Source organism: Leptidea sinapis, chromosome 36 (assembly GCF_905404315.1).
Source record: "Leptidea sinapis chromosome 36, ilLepSina1.1, whole genome shotgun sequence".
Taxonomy (NCBI): Eukaryota; Metazoa; Arthropoda; class Insecta; order Lepidoptera; family Pieridae; genus Leptidea; species Leptidea sinapis.
Window position 1 is genome coordinate 9,155,889 of NC_066300.1, and position 12,475 is coordinate 9,168,363.

General features: G+C 32.2%; 1 protein-coding gene across 2 annotated transcripts in view; it reads left to right on the top strand.

Moving 5' to 3' along the window:
* LOC126975451 (opioid-binding protein/cell adhesion molecule-like) overlaps positions 1 to 12,475 on the top strand; it is a 123,635-nt gene that overhangs the window by 23,784 nt on the left and 87,376 nt on the right. For both annotated transcript variants that reach the window (XM_050823362.1, XM_050823360.1), the window contains one exon: positions 3,189 to 3,492. In XM_050823362.1, coding sequence (XP_050679319.1) covers positions 3,387 to 3,492 — 106 coding nt within the window. In that variant the 5' untranslated portion in view covers positions 3,189 to 3,386. The remainder of the gene's footprint in view (positions 1 to 3,188; positions 3,493 to 12,475) is intronic.

Consider the following 12,475-nt stretch of genomic DNA (forward strand, 5'->3'; position numbering starts at 1 on the left):
ACTGCTTTGCACATAAAGTACAATCATCACAAAGTAAATAGCTTAACTACCTACTAACCTACCAGAAAATGTAGCTTAGCAGCTACATACAGTTCCTGGTAGTTTAAACTCGTACTTGTAAATAAAGTTATAAAGGTTATCCCAAACAAAAAGTAGTTTGGGCACATAGACGAATATTTATTTTATGAAGCAGAACTTTAATGGCTGTCGTTTAAAGTTTGTTTAGGTCATTTTAGTAATGTTTAATACACCGTACATTAAGTTTATCCGGTTATTTGACTATAGTATCTATTACTACTAACTATATGAGCAGTTTGTCCAAGGTCGCGCTGTAATGTAACCGAATTTTACCACAAACTAGCTTCACTTGCACAGTTTTTTATCTGTTTTTTTCGGTGAGCGTGTCGCTTAGAGCTAGCAGGTGTGTTCTAGATCAGCGACTGTCCTTAGCTGTTTTTAGATCTAGACGTTGACTTCTAGCCAAAGTTGCTCAGCTCATGCCTTGTGGCCAGGTGCAGAATCATGCTGGAAAATCCAAATTAGATTCTTAAAAAGTGTACTGCTAAGAGGATTCACAGAACGATGAAGATAGTCTTTTGATGAACCTTGGCTAATGCTTTTACTCCTTTTTCTCTAAACTTTTGTGTTTCCTTAATAATAAAACAAAGTATGACTGATACAGTAAAGTGATTTCGATACATTTTCCTGACCATTTCTTTCCATCGTTTGGGTTAACTACAAGAAACATCTAAGATTTGTAAAATCCAATTATAAGATTTGTTTACTTGTATTGTTTCTATTACACCTTAAAACATGAATATTATAAATTCGCCACCCTAATTAAGGTTTAAGCAAATCCCGAAACTATCATAAACGTATATTTTGCACTTTGTTGTTTCAAACGACTCCCTTAAATATTAAACCTAACTCGGAATTTTATTACATTTAACCCAACCTTTATTTCCCAGGGTTCGCTTACCACTTGATTACACTAATTATGTTAATTTAAAGTTAAGTTTGTTAATTTCTCGTGTTCTCGTGTGTATCGTGTATAAAATAAAAGGCTTGAGTGGAACCCATTCGGCTAATGGAATTCCGCAAGCGCCAGAGGTACGGTACACGCTCGAAATTGTATATTGTCGGTGGAACGAAATGTTTTCACGGTAACAATAAGCGAAGTAAAATCTGAAACACGAGTTCTTTACTATGGTGTGATTATATTACGTGATTCAATTATAATGCTTTTATAAGTTCAATTTTCATCAAAAATACAAATTTTGTAGAAATAAAAAATAGAGTACCACAGTAAGATCACAAAGGGGTGCCTACTGCTTATTTGTCCGCCTGTCTGTCAGCGGGTAGAGTTATTTTGACACATTTTGAGCGCCCGGGCCACGTTAATCATAAAAGTTTCGTTGCTTAATACTTTCAAAATATATTGGTTAATTCAATAATGAGTTACGCTCTTGATAGTTATGGTCTTACATTTAGAACGTACATTGATAATTCGAGTTTATTACAAAAAAGTTTTCTTAAATTGCATGTTAACAAAACCACTAAAGCTAAATATAAAGGCAATTACTCAAAGTTATTTAAATTTTTTAATATACTCCCAATAAGTAAAACGCAGAAATAGTACGCCTTACAGTAATTGTTTGAAGCATGTAATTGAAATACTCATTCTAAATGTTTCTGAGATTCTCAGGGATACCAACAAAAAACCGATAAAAAGATAAGAATTCTGAAAACATTTTTTAGGCCTCCGTCACACAAGTCCACTGTAATTTCTTTATAAATTTTTCATACCATTTTAATATAATTATGTTAAGATAATAACTATTTTATCAATGTTTGCATACACCACGATCAATCTATATAATATAACTGTTATGTACTAACATTTAGTGAAGCTGTGAATAATATAACAGTTATTCTGTATATTAATCACAGTAGAGACTTGCCAGATCATCTCACATAGATTTATCCTTTACTGAATTATCATTATTCATTGCTAATATGAATAATATGACATCATTAGAATAATTAAGCCGATTTTGTTATATTTATTTATTTATTTTGATTAAAACGGTTCCAACACCAATCACTTTCATCAAGTACACTATACTATTGCTAGACGCGATTATGCGAGGACTCACAAAGTTTAAGCAGTAACTGCACAAACACCTCAAGTCTTAGTAAATAGATCACAATCAGGGCGGGCTTCTACGAGGTGATTAAACAATTTCAAGACTCGCGACACGCGGGTACCACCAGCAGACGGATATAACGATATACTATATATAACGAATATAATTGTCAGGTGTTTAATATATAATATTATACTGATAACACGTTATCTGCTTTTGGGTAAGCCGTTTCCTTTATTTATATACAAATGTCATGTTAATCACACCTACGTGACTCAGAAGAGGCATGTTTTGATATGAAATGTACCTTACTCAAGATTATAATCCCATCTATGAATACGAAAATCTTGTTCATTTCAGGATAAATTTAATAGTATAGTTGATGATGACGTCTAATGAATTGTGTTTCTTAAACAATTTATTTAATATCACTCACTCTCTCACTCTCATCATAAATCAACTCTCATTTATAGAAAAGGAAGATTTTTTTATTTAAGATTTAAGAAGATTATTTAACATTAGATTTTTTTGCTATTTGTTATTTTTTTTAAATTGTGAATCCTCACTTCTGGGATAAATTACACAAATTAAATTTGAAACAAATTTTAAAAACGATGCGGGACTCGAACCCGCGACCTCTCTCGTTTCGTGTGAGCGCTCTTCCACTGAGTTGCTTTTTGTTTGTGCACACCTTTGTTTTCAAATTTAATTTGTGTTATTAATCCCAGAAGTGAGGGTTATCACTTTAAAAAATAACAAATTATTTAGATTTGAAAGAGCGACATCTCAAGTCAATTTCCCTAATATGTAAATATTGGCGTTGAGCAGGTTATCAACTGTAAAGTAGATTCTTCACAATCTGAGAGTTAAACAAGACATCAAGAATCATTAACGTGACGTCACTCGAATGGTTGGCTCAGTTGAAGAGCGCTCACACGGAGCGCGAGAGGTCACGGATTCGAGTCCCGTATCGTTCATAAATTTTATTTTCAAATTCAATGTATGTATATCGTTATCTTAGTAATCTTTTTTTTGTTACAGGTATTTGAGTATGTGATGGAAGATAACATATTAGCCTCATCTCATCTCGTGTGAAATTAAAAATGAACATTACATCGGACTAAATCTATGGAGACTATGAATTTCTTCTGAAAAATAATCCACAAAGTTGTTGAAATAAAGTTGTAATGTTACCAGTAGTGAACATAGCAACCCGCAGAGTTAGAGATTTATTAAGAGATGAGGCGATCCCGTAAAAAGTTCTATTCCCCCGACAAAATGGTGCTGAGGTTATTCGCTGCGTTGATTCTCTGGAGAATTGACTGTCTCGTCGAATGCACTAAAGGTAATTCTGTTTTCTATGAACACTCTTTCAACTAAATTCTGCAGTTAAGTGTTGTACTGTTACTATAGTTATTGCATTGAAAAATAAAAATATATATTGTAATTGAAATGATTTGTAAAACGATGAAAATGTACATCTTGATTTAAAAGAGTGGCAATGAGTTTCTTGCTATTTTTTCTTATTAGCTCAACCCTTTACGAAGTAACAGTAGATTCTATAGGAAAAAATATATTTTTTGACATTCATAAGTGTCATTTCCGTGACCTACATGAATAAAGTGATTTTGATTTGATTTGATTATTTCTAGTTGTTGTCGATAAGCTGAATTTTCTGGTTAAATTTGTAACAATAACGAAAGAAATAAAATATAATACCAAATAATGCACCACTCAAAGAAATCAAGGTTGAAGTAATAGATAATTCCATTAGCTGTTTTACGCCTATATTCCCGTCTAATCAACCTCCTCTATTTTTTATTACAATTTGTTTTTATTATAATAAATTTCTGAATATAAATTATAAATTGAATAATTCATTAGTAAGCCATCAATAGACAAAAGCTGATTTAGCAATTACTAAATTACTGGGCAAATGAGACTTCACATCTTATGTCTCAAGGTGATGAGCGCAGTTATAGTAACGCTCAGAATTTTTGGGTTTTTCAAGAATCCTGAGCGGCATTGCAATGTAATGGGCATGGCGTATCTATTACCACAAGCTGAACGTCCTGCTCGTCTCGTCCCTTATTTTCAATAAAAAAAATCATTTAATAATTAATAATCATTAATGAAACACTAGATAGGAGACAGCTATAACTCAAGTAGCTGTATAAAAACCCAATAAAGGCCAGCATTAACGAGATAATAAATAAGAAGTAAGGACAATAAACATTGTTGAGTAGTGGTTCCAAATCAGTATTGTGACACCGACACAGGTGTGACAAATTCATGTTGGATGAGCTCGTTGTTCGAAGGTACTCCCCAGAGGGTGACAAACTTAACGAACCACGGCCCTGTGCTTTTATATCACTCATACATATTTCCACGAGATGAAGCTGTTTTTATAAAATACAACATATTTGTTTGGTATTTTATTTCTTATAGTTCTTTAATTTAGAGTATTTTGCATAATTTATTATAATTGTAAGTTTGTTTCTTACGCTTTCACCACTGATCAACTGAAACGATTTTGATGAAATTCAATACAGAGAGAAACAAGAGCTTGATAAAGGATATAGGCTACCTTTTTTTTAACGAAAAAGGCTTGAAGGGGTTACAATATGGGATGTACGTTTGTCACTATCGAAGACGCCCCAATGAAACTTCGTATTTGATAAGAAATAAATATATGTTTATTCTAGAATTTCAACCTGTTTGGGGATGAAAATAGGGATAAAAGTTCATATTATGGATGTCCAAACAAAGTCACGCCTTTGGCCTAGCTGCGAATTCGATTTTGATTTTATTTTGCTAAACAAATAGGACGCTTAAAAGTAACAGGAATACTGAAAAAAATGTTTTTCCCATGGGAAATTTATGTGACATGCTCATAAGTATCAAATCGGCAAATTATGTTTCAGAAAAGGAAGGAAGAACAAAGTAAAGTTAAAGTTATAGTTAACTGCATCAGTTTGCATGTGTGTTATTTGCAAAAGATTCTAAAAAAGGAATAAATACTGCCCAAACTTACTATTCCACGTGGACGAATACTATTTTTCACCAATTTAGTAACGATTATTGGATAAACGAATAAATTAAGAAAAATTTAAAAATAATTAACAAAACCTATTGTTTGTTTGGTCAACTATTTTATATATTTTTATTTATTTTTTTTACCAAGACAATATACGTATATACAAAACTAAGTCGACTCAGCATTTAAAAAACCACATTTGATGCTAATAATTAGCTAATAATACGTCACAACTTTAGATATAATTTAAATTAAAAAAAAAAACAGTGAAAATATTGTATAAAGATCTCTTCTATTTAAATTAATTTATTGTTATTTTACCTTTTATACCCCTTGGTAGTGGCAGTTACCTATATATAAGTAGATAACAGTTATTAACGTATCGCATGTCACTCCATACTATTAATATCTAGACTTATATTTGTTGAAAGATTTTTATATATTATGTTTGCGAATCCATAAGTCTAATTTGTTGAACACTGTAGGTATAACTTGATCTCCATTTTATTAAGTTTTTTTTTAGTTTGTTAAGTTAAGAATTTAGTTTTTCTTTTATTTTTTTAATGTACTTAGATTATAATGGGTACAAACATACGTATAAAAAGCCCCTAAATCAGTAAAGAAAAAAAAATATATGTATGCATGTGTATTTTTGTTTGTAATCTATAAAGTCAAAGTCTGAATATCTTTGTCCATTGAAATCATATTTGATCATTTTGAATCGTCTATTTCACATTTGGTAGTATAAATCTAATACACTTTCTTTTATTCTCATTAAGTAGACGATTATTAATATAAAACCACTTTACTACCTTCGACATTGCATTGTTTACATCGTCGAAAACGTTTTGTTTTCGCTTAAGTTTAAATAAAAGTGACGTGTCATCTGCAAACAACACAACCTCATGATCGTTCCTCACAAAATGGGGTAGATCATTTATGTATACTAAGAATAAAAATGGTCCAAGTATTTAGCCTTGTGGCACACCTAAATTAACCGCTGATCCTGGGGAACGCTTTCCATTCTCGTCGACTCTTTGGACTCTATCACTCAAATAGGAAGAGAGAAAATCTAAGGCAACACCCCTAATACCATAGTGGTGTAGTTTCCTGATCAATGTGTCATGGTGTACACAGTCAAATGCCCTGGACAAATCACAGAAAACGCCCAGAGCGTCGTGCAATTCTTCCCAAGCATCAAAAATGTGTGATATCAACTCGACTCCAGCGTCAATGGTTGAACTACCCCTAGTAAAACCGAACTGTTTACAATGCAATAAATTATGCGAATTAAAGTGCCTTAACAATTGATTTAAAATTATTTTTTCGAAAATTTTACTAAATGTTGGTAATACAGAAACAGGTCTAAAATTACTAGGGTCAGAACAACTACCTGATTTGAAAGGTGGAGTTATTTTACTGTGTTTCATTAAAATCAGGGAACACACCACAGTCGATACATTCATTGAAAATTAATGCAAGTTCGGGTGCAATTATATCAATTATTGGTTTTACAATAGTAATAGAAATGCCCCAGAGGTCTGTTGATTTCTTAACATTAATAAGTTTAAAAGCTCTAATGATATCATCATTATTAATAGAGTTATATTTGAATTGAGATTTGCACTCCGATACGTTTTATTATAATAGAGATTCTGCTATTAGGGGAGAGGAGTTTAAAGATTTTGTAGTAGAGATTGGAATGTCGGTAAAAAATGTTCAAACGCTATAGCTACTTCCTCATCCAGATTAATGGATGCATTGTTAATATTAAAATTAAATTTTTTATTACTAATTTTGACTCTTCCAGTCTCATTATTAATAATTTTCCAAGTGTTTTTTTTTATTTTGACTATTTTTAATTTTTGAGCTTAGGTAAGGCGATTTTGCTTCATGACAAACATTTTTAAATATTTTTGAATAATTTCTAATTTTTTCTTTAAACTCCTCACTAAGCTTAACAACTGCTTCACCAGATATTAAAAAAAATAGAATGTTAATATTATAAATGTCAAGTTTCTATTTGGACCTTAATGAAATTTTACGCAAACATTATTTTTAACTCGATTAACACATAGGATATGTTTTGTAAAGGTTTGTATGTTTCAATGCGAGCGTAGTTTCAAATTCCGCCTAAGCGAAGCCTGCGACTTATTGATTAGAAATTTTTGAAGTTATTGAAGATAAAGACATGATAGATAGATAGCTTGTTAGCCACAATTTAAGAGAACATGCGAGCATTAAATATAATGATTATTGATATATTATTAAAGCATGTAATTCACCATATAAATAATAATATTTATAACATTGCTACACTGATATAAATTTCAAATCTTGTATATTTTCTATGAATTTAAAGACAAGACAAAAGAAACTGTTTTGTGTAAATGTATGAACCATCCCTGAGTCCCAACTCACAATAGAATTATTTATGTCCTACCAAAATGTCCGTTCAACAGGGAAGGTATGCTGATTGCAAATGGCGACCCTTGTCAGATGGAAAAATTGCAATCACATGGAACAGAAGCTGGGCTTTGAAAAGATTATTGCTTAGTTATTATTAGAATGTAACGGGACTATTACATCTTAAACTTTTCATTAATCCTATCATAATCTATGGACCTACTGTTAATGAATTTATAATCCTATTTGTGCCTATTGGGGATTAGTAGAGAGGAGAGAGAGATTTTTTAAATATTATTATTGATTGAACGTAATTTGCTAATAAATATTGTCTATTCTTAGATTAACGTTTGGTCTCCCCTGCGCTCCAACTTGATACCACACCATCTATGCTATTTTTGCTATAATATGTAAGCTGACACAAAACAGTAAGATATGAAGCTTCATACGAAAAGAGAGAGAGAGAGATAGCAGGAAGACATATGGCACGAAATCTCGGTAAAGCACATTTTCCCGTGAATGATTTTTCGCGAAAATCTCGTGTAGTAAATTTCACCAAAATCCTTACATCAATGCGTCATGCTCGTGAACAGATGCTTCATGTAATGACTTAATAAGCTGTCATTATAAGCCCTGCTTTTGTTGTTAAATTTAAAATTGTAATTATAATTATATTTTCTCTATATTTATAATTCCTTTACAATATACGTCAAATCTTTAAAAATATATTTATTTATGTATTGAAAAAAACCTTATAAATATATTTTTACAATACTATGTTTACATAAAATTAAAGCTATCTTTACGGGGCAGTGTAGCAAGAATACTGGCAGCATTTCCGCGTTGGATAGTTCAGCTGATCCGTTGACCGAAATAGCTGGCTGCTATTGTTGGGTTTTCAGTAGACCTATTAAGGTGCGTAGATATATTACTTTGTACATTCTATGCGACTCTAGGTCCCACGGGCCAAGTATCTCGACACCAAACGTCGCAAAGATGTATGACTGAGAGACTAACATATTTGCGACGTTTGCTGTCTTCGACAGTCGAAGCCGCAGCCCCAGCACCAACTGACGTAACTTGGACATGAGATAAATCCAGAGTGTCGACGCAAGTTGCGTCCCACACCAGCGCACTTCTATGTGCCCAAACTACCAGGGTCATTCCATCAGGACGCTTGTCATCGCGACGGGTAATACCATTTGATCTAAAACAGCTGGTATATTAAGAGCGGCAAATGCTCTATGGATGACTTCATTAATGCTGGCGTGACGACTGATACAGCCTGCCGATTTTAGGCAGGATATTCTATGATGCATAAGAGCATCTACTTGCACGTTTAAAATATTCTCATAAAACCTTTATTTATTTACAGTGTGTGTGAATTGATGCAGCCACAGTACGCAATAACTCTTCACGTTTGATTTGATGCATTTCTGATATGATTTAGTAGTAGATTGTGTGAATAGAGTTGTGAAAACTGTGTGTCGAACGTTGCTGCAGTACACATGGGTTGATCTTTGCTTAACAAGTTTAAAGTCATAGTTGTTAACCTATCGAACCTTCTTACTTCAATGTTTCTAAGCTGAAGTATGTTGCTGCATGTAAGCTAGTAAAATAAACCACATTTCTATATTAGTGAAGCCAAACAAACAGGTGACTGAAACCTGATGAAAAGAAAAAAAATACAACCATCAGTATATATTTATTATATATTAAATGAACATCTTACAAGGTTACCCCACAGATAAAACAAAAATTGAAATTATTAAGTAAGTGTATTAAGTATTTATAATTAGTTTAAGAAAATATATTGTATTAAATATATCGTTGTCTTGTACCCATAGTTCAGGCCATGCCTACTTTGGGGCAAGATAATTTGTGTAAAAGTGTGTCAATATTATTAATATTATGATTATTTATGACTCAGTACAGTCAAACGGTGTTAGTGTAAATGTCCGTGCAATTATTGAATCTTTTAAATGAAACTCGTCCAATATAATGCCTATTAATCCAATATTTTCCTATTAAAATCTATTTATAATCAGAGTATGTAAACGCGTACGCAATTTCCATTAGTACTTCGCTCCCACCCTTACATCTAATAAGGCAAGTCAAATATTGACTACTTATGTTTGCGATGCAATCACGTCGGCATACACTGATCACATTTACAATAAGTTGTCGTGTTATGTGTAGGCACACTTCCATCTATCTATATTTTTACAATAAGCTTTTGCCAGTGATTTTGTACGTGTTAAATTCGAATGACGCTTCGCCGCGAGTTTTCGGGAAAATATCGTGCAATTCTTCCCAAGCATCAAAAATGTGTGATGTCAACTCGACACCAACGTCAATGGTTGAACTACCCTTGTAAAACCGGACTGTTTACAATGCAATAATTTATGCGAATTAAAGTGCCTTACAGGCCTTGAGACAGGTCTAAAATTACTAGGGTCAGAACAACTACCTAATTTGAAAAGTGGAGTTATTTTACTGTGTTTCATTCAATCAGGGAACACACCACAGTCGATACATTCATTGAAAATTAATGCAAGTTCGGGTGCAATTATATCAATTGTACAACAAACCGTTGTAAAACGGTAATAGAAATGCCCCAGAGGTCTGTTGATTTCTTATACAGAGATTATATAGATCATGCGTCTTTAGACTTTTAGCTTAGCGGTTAAAGTGTTGGTGACGTAATCTCTAGAGACACGGCTTAGAATTCCGCGTTGTTCATTAATTTTGATATAATTGAAAGTTGCACATTTAATTCCAAAAGCTATCTAAATCTAAGATAAAAAATTGTAAAGAAAAAAAATATTTGAAATGAGTCCTTACTGCTAACACATTTTCGATGAAAGGCCGGATAGATTGTATAATAATATATTCCTTCGAACACAATGTGCGGAATCCAATTATAGTGAAACTAGCACCAGAGCAAGCTTACAATACGGATCAAACTTCATTCCAAGAAAGGAAAAACCTTTATATTGGAAAAATTGTGTAAATCATACATTAAACGAGTATGAAATGTTCTATTTTATCATCACTCTAGACGCTCTAGTTAAAATTATATTATGAACTTTCTACAATATCGTTTACAAAAATAATTAACGCACTGTCTTATAAATATGTATATATAAAATAAAATAAATAAAAATAAAATAAGCCTTTACTGACTAATAAAAACATTTTTGAAATATATATCCTTAACTAATTGCTTACGATTTTGTAACAGCTTGTCCTTCGATATAGGCCTCCGCCAAAGACTTCCATCTTTCTCTCTCTCTCGCCATTCTCATCCATTCTGGGCCTCATAAATATGTATAAGTGAAAGTCAAATAAACTTTAATCAATTAAGCTTAAAGTAAGCGCATTTGAGTCGTCAATAAAAATATTTCAGTAATTTGAAAAACTGAATCTACTATATTATGTTCTAATATTAATCTACTTTTTGTACGTTAAGTAATTTGGAAGCAGAAGTTTTATTTTAAAGAAAAATTTTGTATTCAAGTTTTTGCTTAAAATTTTGTTAATCATATATCATCCATAACGTACAGCCATACCCCGGAATTAGGCAAAAAATTTGCTCAATTTTGTTCGTTGCTTCATTACAACATGACGCAAGCGTTTTGTTTATTTTTGCGCTCTTGGTAAGACTCTTTTGAAATTTTCTTCGAGATAGATTTCCTCTGTTGAGATAGGCGTCTTCGAGACTTCGTTTGATTAATTTAAAGAAAGCTGTCTCATATAAGCAGCAGGTTTAGTAAGTCTACACATATTCAGACAAATTAGTTAGTGTACTTCATACATATGAGATGTGCTTGTGTTGCACGCGCGACGTGTCGAGGCGAGAGGGGAGGGGGCTTCGGCGGGACCGATTCCAAAAACTACATTATATTGTCGTAATAATGTGATTGAATTTTAGGTACTCTGATATTTTTCATTACATTTTACTTAGGAGAACTCTAAAAATAAGTTTATTAATACTAAGTTGTAGAAGACTTTTATTTACTTTATATATATAACAGGCACTATAAAGTGCCTGTTATATTGTTTTAGATTAGTTTTTTTTGAAGTTGGTTGTTTTTTTGTTATTTTTTTTATATTCAGCAAATATTTTTGTTGATTTATCTCGTCTACGCGGATGACGTTGCGGACAGCAGCTATAAGCTATTAAATTTAACGTTTTAATATATAATAATATGCATATTATCTTCAAATCTAGCAAGGATTGGTATTTTAATTAATTATTAGTTTTGAACGAGTCTTGGAAATAGAACATTCGGCACCATGTAGTGCATGAAGTAATTATATTATTTATGAATTTATGATTATTTTTATTGCTTTGCCTATATAATATAAAATCGATGTTGGCCAATGTGTTGTACTATATTACCTAGCTAATAAGAGATATAATGTGCTGTAGATTTCATGAAATAAATAGATAAATTATGTGATGGAATATTTTCGTAGCAGAGTTCTCAGGTTTTTTTATGGAAAAGGAGGATTAACGATAACGATTACCCATGTTGCATCGTCTCGGACACACCGCACAAGGAGGCTCATTCTACACAGCTTTGTAGTTCGTGGAAGAAAGCTCCTTGCAAACCGCAATGTAAAGGAACGCCACACATCCAGGGATAATGAGGTCCCTAAGTCTATGGAGTATCATTAAGAATGATAGAATCTGACTTTCAACAACTGAAATTTCCACAAATGAATATATTATGAAATATCCGGAAGTGAATAAAATACAATAATTTGAATTTGACGGAAAACTATAGTACCCTTACCAAATTTTATGTATTTTCTGAAAAAAATTAATCAAATAAATATTGTGGAGCTGTTACAGACATATTGCCAATCAAAGAAAACT